This window comes from Metopolophium dirhodum, chromosome 4 (genome assembly GCF_019925205.1).
Source record: "Metopolophium dirhodum isolate CAU chromosome 4, ASM1992520v1, whole genome shotgun sequence".
NCBI classification, from domain to species: domain Eukaryota; kingdom Metazoa; phylum Arthropoda; class Insecta; order Hemiptera; family Aphididae; genus Metopolophium; species Metopolophium dirhodum.
In genome coordinates, this window is record NC_083563.1 from 36,177,613 (window position 1) to 36,194,902 (window position 17,290).

A 17,290-nucleotide genomic window follows, 5' to 3' on the forward strand; every position below is an offset into this window, starting at 1 on the left:
AGACGTCGATTCAAACGCATTTATATATTTTGTTTGGTTTTTTTCACGTTTACGCATAAAAATCGTACGACGGCGAAATATGTTATACTATCAATCGCAGACTGCATAATATACCTAGTGGAGTTAAGAAAACTTCCGAAATAGTCACGTTCGTTTTGATATCTATATTCTGTATTATTACAATGAATTATGACGAAAACATTGTTTATCCTATTATCTTTATACCTGCATACCTACTTCCAAAAAAAAGTATACAAATTCTACTTCTAAACCATACCACTTAATGATATGTCGACATAATATAATACGTTACAATTACCTAAATACTTTTTGAGAGATAAAGTGAATGTTAGATACACATTAAAAAATATATATTTTAGCTTATAGTTGTTAATTTTAGAAGATAGATAAATGGTAATAATATTACCTATACGAGTTCCTAAAATTTACATCATAAATTCTACATTGATTTTATATGTACGAAATATGTATAGATACCTTAAACATTTCAAATATGATCAGTTAATTCAAATTTGATTAAATTGTAGGTATATTACAACAATATAAAAATCACGACATGACATTATACACAGTATAAAAAAATTTAATTCAATCACACGTGTTAATCTAAACACAAACATTGTTAAATACCTAGCAAACATAGTATATACAACTGTTCAAAACGCAGACAATGCCTAATCGTCAGATTAGTAATTACCAATATTAAATATTAGCTTTCATACAGGAATTTTATGCGTTGTATGCGCTAGGTAGTCGATAATTTACAAAATTCGTTTACAGAAATGAGAATCCATGCAATGATAACTGCTATAACTGCTTGTCTTCTCTAGGCGAGGGATTTTTATTCTATTATGCATATTGTATTTTATTAATATAAAATAATAGGTTTTCGAGATTTTCGAATAGCATTTATTATATTTTTATAAGCCTACCCGAGACGTTATTTTAAATGTTTTAATAAAACACAAGTACGACGTTATCATATACAACGATGTACCTACACTACTAGCAAAAGTTGATTAACTTTTAATTTTACATCTACCTACCTATATAATGTCAATTATCAAATATCTTCAAACAATTTCAACAATTTCAATACGAATCGATATAATGGAAAACCACGTTAAATATTGAACTACCATGCTTCATCAAATGTCGTTATAAATTATAATTAGTAATTAGGAATATTAAATATTAGTAGAATCATGAAAATATTCAATATCCATAAATATAGTTGGGATGCATGAAATATGTGTGATATGCATATTATAAAATGTGTCTGGTGCAGTGAAAAATATGTAAAAGTTTTGGAATTGCCGGTTAATCTTACGTAAAGTGACTTATTACCTTGTTATCTTATCTTTTTTTAAGGTGTTTCAATTTGTTTTTGCATTGTCGTTGAATTTCTAAATAGAATGCAAAAAAAGCTTACATAATTTAAGTCAAGAAAATGTATAACATTTAAAATTACATGGTCTTCGACGTGTCATATCAATACACGAAAAATGTCACTCAGACACAATGTTTACCGCCAAATTGATTATGGGACGACTTGTCTATAGCTAAACTGGAACACGACATACCTACATAACCTACATATTCGTTGAAATAACCATCGTCATAATACGATGCTCGGAATTGATTGATTTTTGCGCATTTTAAAGAGTAGTGTGTACCTACATAGAAGCTATTGTCACATTTTTAAAGAAAAAAATGGCTAAATATTCTGTTTTTGATTAATGCAGCTATAGTCAGAAAATCTAAAAACGAAAATGTTTGGAATAAACTGCCAAACATATATACAGTAAGCATACGTAGGTAAAATACATACATAAAAAAAATTGAACGAAGAAGACAAATATTATATATTGGTAAATAGCTATACGTACCAATGCAATACCTATAACTCTATATAACATAGATATTATTAGATAACACATTACGGATCAATGTGTGATTCGTGTTGCAGAATGGACGTGACGTGTAAAATAATGACAACTATAGGCACTATAGCTAGGTAGTATATGTATGTATAGAGTTTATACTTTAAACTAAAAGTATTACTCGTATTAGACACTTCAAATCACGAAAAAGACCATTATTGTGATTTAAGAAAATAAAATGTACGCGATTTTGATAGTTTATATTCGTACCTATAATGAACTTTTTCAAAAGCAACGTTTGTACAACTATATATACCTAGTCAGTAAAACTGATTTATAAACAAAACAAATGTATATATTTCAAAATATATATGCTCCAAAAGCCGCAACGACCTACTCAAACATAATGTTATAAAAAAAAAAACCGGTTAACACGCATACAAGTTTCTATTGAACGTATTCACAAATTATGATAATACAAAAAGGATTTTTTGAGGTAACAAAATGGCGATATAGGATTAAGACAATTTAATACCGTTCAATGTACAAGTATATAATGATATCGAGTATGTTTATATAAAGTTGTGCTTACACGCGATCACCCAAAACGTCATGTAATAAAATACGATTATAAATTTAAAACATACGACCATTTAATCCTCGAGTTTAAACCTGCATTTATTACAGAATATAGGTATGCTAATTATTATAAGGCAGGATTGGAAAGTATAGTTACTTAATTAGAATCCATAATCGACAAGTTGCATGTCGATTGTCGGTTAATATTTTTATGGACACTTATTGTTTATTGATGCGTGGTACATTAAGCACATAATGCACCACCCTTTTTATTCCTATCTGTTAACTTTTATTTTCCGGGCATTTAACAAGAACCACATTCAAAATAATATATCTAAATTATACACAAGCGAACGCTATAAAAAAAAAGGGGGGGCAAACCAATGTATACCCTGCAGGTTTTACGACTATTTATCTTTCTCCGGGGACGCTGTTGTTTTTTTTATTATTATTATTTTTACGAAAACATAGCGTCATGGACTTATATTGTACGGTATATCACGTTGTACTTTATATAATGTATAGGGACACTTTTTAGAGCTCATTAAACCGTCGTCGCCGTCGTAAATTTTATTCGTTTTTTTCCCGGACGAACGCCGAACAATATACATGCAAATAGGTACGTACAATATTGTGACAACATGGCAACACGTCGACATATCGTTATAATATTATCGCAGTGACGCAGAAATGTGTGCAAAAATAAAATGTTGGACTACGCGTGTTCCGGTCGGGACGACGGCAGCATCAGCAGCAGCAGCAGCAGTAGCCGCGTGTCATCCGGCGCGCAGAATCCCGGACCGAGTGTAACCACCACGCCGCCATGTAGTCGCGGCGCTAATTACCGCTTAAAACTGCCCCCGGGGTCCCGCCGCCGCGAAATTGTTGTGCGGTGGCGTAGGCCGTGACTGCCGTGGCGGTGGGGAGGGAGAGAAACGCCGAGACCGCAACAGGCGCGACCGAATAACTCCCCACCCCGATCTCCACCGAGAAGAAATTTCCCTGCAGTTTTTCACGGCACACACATTTATACATATAGTGTAGTATGCTCGACGTGCGCAAATAATTTATATATATATTTAATATGAACGCGGCGTGGACGCACACGCACATAGGCCGTAGCTCAGTCACGAAACCCAACGCCAACGGACACCTACAACAGACCTAACTGCTGGTCTATTGTCGCCAACTCGTCGTGTGCGCGGCAGCGATGTTAACATTTTCTTTTTCCAATAACAAGTGCAATGTTAAAATCTCTCTATGTATTAATGTAAAATATTATTGTTATGCACCACCGATCGGCGTGAATGTGCCGCAGCAGCAGGGACGACCAATGCGGCGACGACAGACGACGGACGACGGCCTACAACAGACGACGAACACTGCTTACACACATGCGACGAAACATCGTGTGTTGTTCGGGTATTCAGCCCGGGCCGTTGACGATGATAATAATATATAACACTCGGAACGAAGAAGACGACATGTTGCTGGCGACCAGATTTCGAGACGAAACACTGCTGCTGTCCCCAATAATAATAAATATTATATTATAAACGTACCCCGGCAGAAGGGTTGTAAATACGGCGCGTCGCTCGTAAATAAACGATGATGCGACTGCAGTACATATATAATATTATTATATATATTATTTTGGTACGGGCATTGTGTTTTGTTAAATATATACTATACCTGTATATTATAAACCGACACGGGGCTAGGGACGATGGTAAATTATGGCGGGTGAATCGGAGGGTCGTCGTCGTCGGGCGAACGATTTTCTGTTTTTTTTTTTTTCACATTTTCGAGTAGGTCCTTGACAAACGCCGTGGGCGCAGTGCTTAATCGAGTAAGTACCTATTATAATAATATATATCTTTATATACATAGGTATATACTGCACGACGGACGTGTGGGCATGTGCGATAATATTATTAATGTCGGTGTGCGTGTTGTGTGTGTTTATTTTATACGAAGCGAATAAAAAAAATGTGCACGAATCAGTCTCAGATTTTTAACGGGAATATTTATCACTGAAAGGAAAAACATTCACAACACCCTCCCCGCACGTAAAATAAAAAAAAATCTCACGTCCGACCGAAATCGTAACGTCGTAACGTTTATAATATATATGCGCATATATACATCTGCAGCTGGCTGTAATAATGATCTTGCGAACACGAAAACCGACGTTACGTTTAAATATAAATCTTTTGCGGCTCGTTCGGACAAATTGGTTTTCTCGGGAAACATAATAATTTATAATTTATAACGTATAGTCGATCAGTACGATACGCGCGGCGGTCTATATCCTTTTTTAAATGCCCATAACTCGTGCGGTTAACAATCCCCATATGGAAGAGAGAAAAAATGCACGCCACGCGGTGTACCGGGGCAGGTATATACGATATACCCGGTAAATGACATTATATTTTATATATACTCAATACTGTATATATAATATAAACGTGTATACACTCGTCGTCGTCGTCGTCGTCGTCGTCGAACAAAGAGGAAGCAATCGACGGAGAATTTCTCTCCAAATATGTACAAGACGTATATAAAAAAAAATAATACAGTATATATAACGACAACGTCGACGGGCCTGCAGGGGGAACGGGTAAGGCGGGACGAGTTTTTTCTCCTCTCCGTTTTATATGTTATTATTATTATTACTGAATAGGTATATTATATGCGTGCGTATAATATAATATTATAATATGTAAAGACTTCGCGCGCGCGCGCACTGCACATACACTCACACGAACACACACTACACACAGTAGCTGGTGGCCTGAAGGCCGACGACCGGCGTTATTTTTTTTTTTTTTCATACATTTTCCGTCTATGCCCCTCGATAATAATAATTATTACTATCGCGCGGCGGTTATTATATACTTCCACGGACCGGTTTCTCGTTGGCAGTTTATAAACGCGTATGTCTGCGGGCACACCTGTAAAGTCCCCTTCGGTTTTTTTTCTTCTTCTTCTTCTTCCTCGTCGTCGTCGTCGTCGTCGTCTCTTAACCATTGCGCGTGCGTGTGGAAAAAATGTACGGGTACGCGCGTGTGCGTGTGTTGTTTTTTTTTTTATCGCGTTTGAAACGCGCCAGTGTAGATTTAGTTGCCTATTACCACCGGGAATATTACCTTTCGATATCCGATAGCGTGAAACACGAGTCTATCGCACGCACGCACGCATCGCAGCGTTCGTTATTTCCTATAGCCGTTAATAAAAATTTAAAAAAACATGGGCCGGTTGAATGTGGGCCTAAAGCTGAAATCGAATGTGTATGTGTGTGTGCGTGTGCGTGTATGCCTTGTAATTGTAAAGACCGATATGGGATAATAACAAGCGGCGTGACTTAATGATACCTCACGACCGAAAAAACCAAAATAAGCGTAATAACACATATAGTGACTAATCCGGATATGTATATCCTTTCAGGGATTGTTATTTTCACGTCGAGCAGGTGGGACGCGTTTTTCTAGAATACCCACTGCACCGCCACACACAATGCACGAATATAATATTATTATATTCTGTTCTATGTATAGACCGCCGGATAAGGGACAGTATAGAAAAACGACGGTCGACGACGACTTCTTTTGAGACTATATATTATATTATATATAAATAAATACCACAACCCACCGCCATTATAAGGGTCTTATTTCCTTTTCATAGACTTAATGCACGGCCGATTATATTCCCTTCCTATTAGTTATTGTCTATATCCGTGTTCTACGCGTTTACACAACAGCGTTGCACAAAAAGGGGTTTTAATATCACGCCACACTGGTTCGTATATTATTACAATATTATTTTGTTTGCAAGCTCTGCATCTACCGCGTATCCGTTATTGTCGCAGTCGAGTAGTGCGACTCCACTCGCTCGTCGTCACGAGGTCCGCGTGAAAAAAACGTTTGGTCCGTCAGCCTGTGTACATCATTATTATATTATAATACCTATACATTACGGAACGATTTCGGTTGTGCTAACGATGCCCGCCCAATGCCTAATTGGACGTAGTCCGCGCGAGACGCGGTAGAGTTGTCGTCGTCGGTGCGTGTGGTCTGCGAGTCCGACCGGAGCCGTTCTCGGGGAAGACACGTTAGGATTTCGTTGTGGCGGTGGCGGGTAACAAAAATAATAATAATAATAATTGGAGATATCCCGGACAGATATTATCTGCGGTTCGTAATTTATTGTACATGTAAAAATTCCGAGCTGTTCGCGTGACGAACAACACCGATGCGTGACGGCCCCGGCGGCGGGACAGGTGATGGGTAGTGCAAGGGGGCGTTAAAGACTGCACGAGGACCCCCACCCACTACTCTACCAGTGTAATAATATTATAATAATATACACGTAATAATAACACACGCGTATTTCAGGTATATATATATATAGGTACACGCGGTCCGGTAATGTATATATAATGTTATAAGCACCCGGTCGAATGTTTGGGCGGGGGTGCAGCGCGCTAGTCGACTAGTGTAGGACGGCGCGGTCGTGGTGTGCGTGAAAGAAGGGGAGGATTTACGATTGATTTATTTCGCCCGTCCGTGTGACCGAACATACATCGGTTCGCGCGCGATTTGACACACGAAACGCGGTCGACACTATTCAGACATGCCGCTGCACCGACTGAAACAACAACAGTACAGGTATCGTGTCGTCGGGAAGACTATCTGCAACACCGCCTGCCGAGTTTATTGTACTCTTTTCCGGTATATATTTTTTTATCCACCCGTGTTCCGTTAACCATGACAGCCCCCTCCCCCCCCCAAAAAAAAAAATCTTCTCTTGGAAGGCCTGTATAGCTGATGAATTATACCGTGAGAAATGTTTACAAACATATATATATATATATAAACGCATTACATACACATTTAAGAAACCGTTTATACACCGTGGAAAGATGATGGGAGGAAGAGAGGAGGAGCGGCTCAATCATTAATTTCGATAATGAATTTAAGGAGAAAAGTAGAAAAAACTAAAACGAGAACGGACGCGACTCTGTCACGGTATTCCGAGGCCGATGGATCGAAACGATGACGGGATCCACGGTATAATTACCCAGAAGTTCACGACCCGTAACCACAGCGCGATAAACGTGGTTTTTTGTTCATCGCCCTAGCCGACTACGGCATATGGTCATGTCGACCACATCGACAACGACAATGACGCCGACAACAACAACAACAACAAACACATCGACATTCGACACGTAGCGGTCCCAAACATAATATCGTCTACGGGACACACAATCGACCATCATTGGACGCGGTCGCGCGCATTGTGTACAGACAAGATTCACATCAGTAAATCGCGAGCGCGATTTCGTCGTCGTGAGAATCGAGTAACCGACTCTGGCGGGGCGGACGGGAGGAACCGCCGCACACGCGCCCGTCATCGCTTTCACCGACCGAGACACCATACGACGTGCGAGAAATTAAAAACAATACAAACATGGTGTGTCGGCGGCGGTTATAATGCCGCGGTTAACCGCTCCGAATATGCGCGTAATGAACACCCGTGGGTGGAACTGCTTTTTGTGGGTCATTCCACGTTCACGTGTGTGTGAATTCCATCCACGTCACCCCCTCGCCATCGTCATACCGATGCGCGCGCGCCACCTCACCTATATTATATAGCTCGACGGCGGAAGGCTCGCAAATCGTGTTCGGCCGGATTAATTATAGCGACCGCCGTTGCCACTAAGACCGTCGACCGTCGTTAATGAAGTATACGATTATATAATTTAAATTTAATTATAATAATACATTATACTGTGCGTAGTGAGATCTGAGAACACGCCACAGTTGAATTACACCACGGCGGTTCATCTCCGAGTTCGAAATTCCGAAATAAACGGCGAACACTCACTTTCCGATCGCTGTTTTGAAACGCAACCGTATGGCGCAAGCGCTTGTAACAATAATATTATAAAATATTAAAATAATACGACAGCAGACGGTCGCAGACAGCCGCGGCGATCACGTCCTCGTCGTGACCTCGCGTGCGCTGCAGTGGTCTCTGTCCGTTGTAGTCGCCGTAGTAATGTACGTCGCGCGTCATTTTATCGAAGACCAACCGAGACGCCGCCGCCGCCGCCGCCACCCGTCTTGTCATGACTATAATTAGCGGCGGCGGCGACGAAACCCCGAGAGCAACAACTCGAACCACTCGTCGCACAAAGATTACGCGACGAGAGCACACTGCGTCGTTTAACTCCCCTCCGCCCCACCACGAAAGCAATATCACCGTCGTCGAGTACCATTAAAATGTATTTATAAAGCACGCCGAAAAAAAAACCTTTTATTACGACTACTACAACATTCGAAAATGTCAATTTTCCGTTTAGCCCTCCTCCCCAGATTTTATTTTTATTATTGTATTATTATATTATCGTTATTCACGAGCGCGCGCGCGGGACACAGAGCACGTCATTATATTATCGCCGTACAGCACGTCCGCTGTATATACGTGTATACAGACACGTTTTTATTACAAATTCAACCAATGCACCTCCGGGGGGTGCCCATTGTGTTCAGCACGCCGGGTTCGCACGAGAAACCGGTGTGGGGTCCCGAGGGTTAGCGGGCGGTCTGCGCCGACAGTGGTGCCCAAATTTTTGGCGACCAGGTCTACAGAACGGTTAGGAATTCGTCAGTTGGAAGAAAAAAAAAAACCAAACACCAACACAATGAAATAATATATTATGCGCACGTCGTCGTCGTCGTCGTCGTCGTGTAACTAACTGCCGAGCGTGTATTATAACGAGCCAGGACGCGCATATACACCGTTGTTATCTAAATAGTCGTGGAAATGTGCCAATAGTTCAAAGGTACAGTGGCGATTCGATCATTTTTCGCGTGAATACGATTTATGTGTGTATGTGTGCGTATATTTATATACTATATAATATATATAATATATACATATAAGACGCGCATGCACGCCGAATCACACACGCGTCGTTTATAAATGCCGCCGTCTAAATCTGTTCCCGATAAGAACACACGCGTTGCGTAATGTACACGACAACCGAGAGTGGGTCCAGCGCTTTTTAAAATAACAAATCTACTACCAGTACGTCTTTACACTCGAACGCCTGTTACAAGCTACTAAAGTTTTGTGGTGATAATATCGTAAGGTTCAAAACGCTTACCGGGTGCCGGGCAGCGGCCGCTACAGCTGCTGCATTCATCGTGGCTGCGGCGTACATGACGTGTTAGCAGCTCATGGCCGCAAAATCAAATATCACTCTGTTTAATCGGCGGCGGACGGACGGACGGACGGAATCGTATACACACGATACGCGCACACGTCGTCGAACAAAATAAATAAAGACGGTCGTAAAAATCGAAAAAGAGTGACGAGCGCGCACAAACACACACGCACAGGAGCGATCGAAAAAATACCGCGATATCCGCGGATATATTATCGCACTGAACCCGTAACAAATACACGTTAACTGCACGCGAACGATTCGATATGGCGCGCAGAACGACGGAAAAATATTAATCGACGAAACGATCAAGACACACCTCTCAACACTCGTCGGACGCACGTGACTGTTCTTTCGGTGGAGACGAACGCTTAGGATATTTTAAAAACAAAAAATCGAAACCAAAAAAAAAAATTATTAATACACCAAAAACTTTGCGCAAGAACGGCCGTAAGTGTGGCGCGCGTAATATAAACACGTAGTGCGGCACGCGTAAACACTGTACGAAGACCAACGGAGCACTGAAGAGGAGCCGTCGACTGAGCCGGTGTGTGAACACGGACGCCCCGCCGCGCCCCGCGCGCCCGACGCACACGTACACTCGCACACGCACACACACGCGAGCGTACACAAGGCTGATGGTCCTCCACTCCCCACCGCGCCGGCAGTAAACAAAACGATCGTCTGGGTGGTGCGGTGTGCGGCGGGGCGGCGTCAGTGTCGGTGGTGACGGCGGGGTCGTGCAGGGGTCCAGAAAAAATCGAACCTAAAACCCATGGAAGACGTGTAGCGAGGCGTGTGCGTGTGTGCGTCAGTCCATGTGTATGTGTGTGTACAGTGGGGACGGGGAACATTGAAAAAAGACCTTTTCACAAAATGGCCGCCCACTCTTTACACTAGAGCGAAAACCCTCTTGCTTCTTTTTCCAATAACACAAAAGGTCTCTTCAATTTTATTCTTTTTTTTCTCTCCTCTTTCTCCGTCATTCTCTCTCGTACACGCGCGCACACAACACCGTCCCGGCGCGTCACCCGTCTGCCAACCCCGCCGCCCGCCCGGCGGATCAGAAGGGTTTGAAAAGTTCCCCCGCACGACAGACCCACCCTTGCCGCCGCCGCATCGTCGCCGTCACTCCACTGATTTCATCGTTCCCCGACTCCCCACCGCCGCCGACGCTCTCTCACACTCACACTCTCTCGCGCGCGCGGCGCAAAGCTCTCCGGTAGTTTGCACAAATATGGCAGCCGCATTCGAGCCATCCCTCCGCCACCGCCGCCCCTTCACGATCCTTCGCCACCCCGCCGGCCAGACCGCATCGGCTGTTTGGTCCCTTCTGATTACCAGTATCGCTCCGCCGGCCCCGGGCCCCGAGCAAAACCCCAACACGCAAGCGGGCCCGTACGGTTTTTTTCACGTTTACCAGCCACGGCTCCACGTGGAGCTCGCCGTGACGGCAGCCAATGCGCGGCCGCCGAGGCATCGGTTCGCAATGAGCCGCCGACCATTCGCGTCGCGCCACCGGCCAACCGGAGCCCGTCTACCACACCGTTGTCGCGTAGCAACCGGTCGGCTCCACGTGGAGCATCGCGCAAACACGGATCCCGGGGAATATTAAAAATTTAAAAGGAAAAATGTTTTTTTCGCTCTCTCTCTCTCTCTTTGTGCCTCACTGTGTCTGTCCCTCACTACCAGTCTGTCTCGCTCGTTTTATATCTTTGTCTCTCTCTCTCTCACTCAATCTCTCTCTCTCTTTTTCCACTGTGACCGAGTGAGTGGCGTCGACGACGAATGGTCGGCGGGTGAGGTGGCGGTGTGGTAGTAGTAGTAGTTGTATGGTAGTAGTAGTAGTATAGTAGTTTTACTGGTACTAGTGGTAGTAGAGTGGCGGCGAAGGGCAAAAAATAACAAAAAAACTTTTACCTGGTTTTTTTTTCCGATCAACCATTTCAACCTTTTTTTTTGTTGTTTTGTTTTTTTTTGTTCTGGACACACAATTGGATTATCTTCTATCTATAGGACGACGCTACCACCACCACCACCACCACCACCACCGCCGCTGCCGCGTGGAGTGTGACAAACCGTGTTTTATTTCGAATAATAATATATATAAATTTCAAAATAATAAAACGCGTAATATAAATGTAAAATAATATTATACATATATTACGAACGCCGAACGCGTATAGTTACACGCGTGTAATATATAATATATATTACGACCGGCCGGGCATCGATGGACGAAACGAAGAATACACATATTATTTGTATACGGTCCCCGAGTCATCGTTTGATTAAAAACAATAACGTAGGAATAAATTCGAACACTATATACAATATAAATACATTGATATTATTATTATTCTCGTGCCCTCGGCCGATACCGCTTTTGTTACTACGGTATTTTTTTTCTCTTTCGCCGCCCACCGCCGGCTTATTACGAAATTGATGACAATACTCCCATTTAATGGGAGCCTTGGACTGTGTTTAATTTTCGTGTTTTTTCATTGCTTCACGGTACGACGATAATGTTATTATAACAATATCGTCGGGCCGTCGTGGTGGAACGACGACGACTATGATGGCTCGGCCGACTAAAATCATGGTTTTTACTTTTTTTGATAATAATATGCCGGTACTTATTGGCTATTATTTTATTATAAAATGTATTTCAAGCGAATTGAACGAAAGAGCGTGTGTGACACAAAACGTCACCGATACATTATACGAGTAAACAGTAAACAGTATATACATCAAATATGACCCCTGCACGTTATGGATTTACCTACGTAAAATCAAAACGGAAAACAGAAGAGGAATTTGAAATTCGAATCACACATAATATTATGCATAGGTACAGCTGTAATATTGGAAAAAAAACGCTCACAAATCGTTTCTTTATCGATTTATTGCTTTTAATTTAATTGTTTATTACAATTTCCCCCCCCCCCCGTTTTCACTCTCCTCGTGCATTGTCTTTTGTTTATAATATTATTGTGTTGTACCTTGTACACACACTCGTGGCTGACATAATATTATACATCTATATTATAATAATATTATAATTTACCTACGTTTACGAAAAAATAATGTCGCGTCGACTCGATTACACAATGCCTGCAGCTCCAACACGCGGGCTGCGGGGAATAACAACACACAAATAATAGTAGTTATCGACTAAGCAAATACGCGACAAAACGGCAAACAATGTGGAACCGGCTAATTGTGTGCTTTATATTATATATACGCGAGAGCGTGCGTGCGCACGCACACACCGCAACAACAAACGAGTCATAAATCCTTTACAATATTGACGAGTTGCAAAGGCCAAAACACACACAGGCGTTATATACACGATAAACAATAACAATACATATATTGTGTAATTATCGTGTAATATAATATTTAATATGGATTGTAGATATTAAATATTATATTATTATATTGAGGCGTTTGTGAGCGTCGGCGTAAGTCATACATTTGCGAATTCCGATTAAGTATACTGAAATTAAAAAAAAAAAAAAAAAGAATAGTAATTATAAGTATAATAATTAAATTTATATATTACATTATATACTTATACATTTAAACAATAATATTATATACACTACGAGCGCATAGTATATAATATGCACGGGTAATATTATATGCTGCATGGTTGATCGGCGGGGAAACAAATCGACCGGACGCCACTTGCAGCACGTAACCGCCACAGCCCGTAGATTTACGTAATGAGGGGTTTTATTTTATATTTAAATTTCATCACGCGCATGAGAGCGGATGGCGGAGGTCCCTCATTATATTTTTATCGCGACGATTTCGGTCGGGGAGCGCGAAAAAATACACACGGAAATAAAAAAAAAAACGAAAGAAAATAATGTATAATAAAACAACAAACACGGACGTCATCGTCGCGCGCCGTCAACGACCCTTAATACTCGACTATGTGTGCGCGCATCCCTCGGTCGCGTATTGTACATAACGTACGTACATTATATACGTGTACGTATATATACATGACGTTTGCGCGCGCCGTGTTAAATAAAGCCATACGACCGCACCCCACGGGATCATCCGGAGACACGTGTATAATGTTCAAAACGGCGCGGCGGAGGCCAACTCACTCGTCGTCGTCGCCGTAGTCGTCGTAGTCGTCGCCGCCGCCGCCGCCGCCGTTGCCGTCCCCTTCATTATAATGACCCGCGGCTAAAGTGGCACCCTCCACGTCATTATATCATAAACTGACGCCCACGAAAACCTTCGCCGGCATACCGACCCCTGTCCCGCGCGACCAATCGATATCTCTCGACGATATGTACATAATATTATATATTATGTACGCGTGTAATGTGACTGCTGTGCAGTGTACACACTAGAAAGTGTGTACGGAACTGCAGCGCCTTTGTCGTATTGTGTATGTTTCTATGTATGTATGTATGTGTATTATATATGATGGTGACACGCTCCGAGCTTTTGTGTCACGCGTATTATATATAATAATAATAATAATATATTATAATAAATATGCCCCGGAGGGTTTTAACTCCGCTTAATCGGATTGTCGAAGCAAATTTCAATATATAATATAGTTTTCTTCTTTATTTTCGCGCCGCTCCGTTCGTCCGGTTTTGCGGCGCGCACACCCCGGATATATACGGGATCAGGCGACTGATGGTGACTGCAGCGGCGTGGTACCTACCACGTGTGTGTGTGTGTGTATATATATAGCCCATCGGCCGCTCAGCGACGACGATAATTGCGTTTGCCAATCTCGTTACGGCCGATAAATTTCCGTTAGCGTCAAACTTTTGTTTTAATTTCCGCAACGTGTGTATATTCGTATATATATATATATATATTTAGGTACGTACGTTATATGCGCGCAGGGGATAATGGATTAGATCGATTCGCGTTCAGCGGGCCGTGTTTGTGCCCGAAATTTTTTTCTCGCTATCCCCGCGATTTCCTTCGTCCGAAAAGTCGTTTATTAGATAAATTATGAGAAAGCGAGTATACGACGCGCAGCACGCACACACGCACACTTCCATTTCGCAGAGAACTTTAGCGATATGAACACAAGAACTTTATTGCACCGGAGGTCCGGAGGGGTTGTGCGCGGTGCTAACACCACTCTCTCGTCGCCACCGTATATAATATATTATATAGGTATAGTGTATAGCGTGTATATATACGCGGCGGTGATGCTTGTATATTGAATTCGACCCTCTCTCTTTTCACGACATCGCGCACGAGAGAAAAGAGCCGAACGAAGGGGAAAGAAAAAAAAGCAAGAGACAACAGCGACAATATATATATATATATATATATAAAAGGAGAAAGAAAAGCGAAGACGTCTAAAGCTCCGGGCGTCGCCCAATTACTTTCAACTTTACACTCAGCCCCACGACGCCGCCGCCTCACCCGGCCTTTTGCTCCCCCTTTTCACACAAAGAACGCTCGCTTTAACGACTCGGAAAGCGAAATAATTAAAACGAAAACGCGCTCGGTAATGGACTTAATGAATTTTACAATCTGGAAGTCGTATAAAAAAAATGAATACACTTCTATATATATACAAAAAAATCGTGTACACGAAACGAAATAAAAAAAAAAAAATGTATCGTGTTATTTTTAACGATATCACGTGTGCGTGTGTGTGTGTCGTGTGGTGTGGTTCGTGTATGTGTACATCGATATGGGTCTAACCGTTTTTTATTTATTTTTTTTTTTTTTATCTTCAACACATAACCGCCTCCGCGTGCAGTGTATATACATATATGTGTGCGCGCGCGCGTACCCCTCTTCGGCAAACCGCACTCGTCGTCGTATATATATATATATATTGTGTATACGTACTTACATACAACACACATACACAAATATAATATTATATCTACGTATACTCAGCATCTGCTACGGCTACTCGTCTTCATGCGCAGCGCACAGACGTCGCACACGATTTACGACACAAGTCCTTTTCTTGACGCATACACACACGTACACACACACACACACACACACACACACACACACACACACACACACACACACACACACACACGTATACAATCAAGTAACCCCGCGTCGGCGTGCGACGGGCTGAATGGTGGAGTTAAGGGGTAAAAGGATACTTCGTGATTTATCTCCGGACGGGAATCGTCTGAGGAGAAATACCGTATTGTGTATAGTGGTATGTATATAAATGTATAAATGTGCAGCGGTATCTATGGGGGTTGCTTAAACAAAATATCGACATTATCCCCGCAGCGTGCAACGTTTTCGACGCTTGTCTTTCTCGCCCGATCTCGTTACGAACGTCATGACGTATAATATTTATTATGTATACGCAATACGCATACATAAATATTGTAATTTGTAATACCTGCGCGGCTATATATACGCGTACCTATAATACTTATATATTATATTATATATAGTGTTATTATCCGCCGTAAATTGTATTATAAAAAAAAAAAACCGCAACTCTGAGGCCCCCACGCCGTATATGACGTTTCTCTGCGTTATTATTATTATAATATACTATACCTATACATAATATCTAGGTACCTATATCATTATATACCATGGTATTATTATTAACCACGTGATGATGATACGCGCATGCCACGTGATATTTGAATGGGAATGTTCGAAACGAACGACCGACGACCGACGACGATGACGATGATGATGATAATAAATAATAATAATAATAATATATAATAACACAATAATAAAAGGAACAATAAGTCGTCGGGATGTGTAATTTATATCTGGAAACGCGTAGATGTATATATGCTTGTATAGTGTATACAGTATACATATATATATGTATATATTATATATACGATATAATATACAACACGACTTGGCGGCGGCTGCGGCAACTATATGTAGTTGTGTAAGAGGTGCCCGCGGGCGTCGGCGGCAGACGGGCGTTGGGTCGGAGATTACTCTCACGCCCACACGTTGCCACTTAACTCTGTCGGATAATTAGTGTAAGGACGGCTGTAAAACCGACCCAAACCTCTACCACCTCTCTCTCACAGACCACTCGCCTCCCCGCATCTGACACCTTGTACATATGTATATATATTTCCTACAATCCCGCGACCCGTCCGTTGGCTCTATATATACACGTGTGTATAGCATATACCTCTAGGTATGTATATATATATATTATATACATTATACACATCTCCGTAGTCCTACCTCGCTCCCGTCTCACTGCAGAAGACCGCCAGTGCTGCCGCCGGATTGGCAATGCCCGTGACCGTTTTTACGTCTGACACCCTATTACTCATCTCGTGGTGAATACGTTTTTAACGTCCGCAGCCGTCGACCGTTCGATTAATAATAAAAATATAGGTAATCGTAATGTATCTATATTCTATATTATATACCTACGTATATATGTGTACTGAGGAGAGAAATAGGAGGAAGAGGCGAAGAAAATAAAAAACACACTGTCCCGAGCGTGACGTGCGTGTGAACTTGGTGACCCCACGCCGTGTCCGAATATACAGTATACCTACACAATGTTTTGAACACGGAAAATCCATCGGGGTAATTT

The 17,290-nt window shown here is 41.9% G+C and overlaps 1 protein-coding gene across 4 annotated transcripts in view; it reads right to left on the minus strand.

Moving 5' to 3' along the window:
• Nucleotides 1–10,246, minus strand: part of LOC132943060 (transducin-like enhancer protein 4) — a 42,076-nt gene extending 31,830 nt beyond the window's left edge. For all 4 annotated transcript variants that reach the window (XM_061011854.1, XM_061011852.1, XM_061011855.1 and 1 more), the window contains exon 1: nucleotides 9,661–10,246. In XM_061011854.1, the coding sequence (XP_060867837.1) occupies nucleotides 9,661–9,717 (57 nt within the window). In that variant the 5' untranslated portion in view covers nucleotides 9,718–10,246. The remainder of the gene's footprint in view (nucleotides 1–9,660) is intronic.
• Between the last annotated feature and the right edge of the window lie 7,044 nt (nucleotides 10,247–17,290).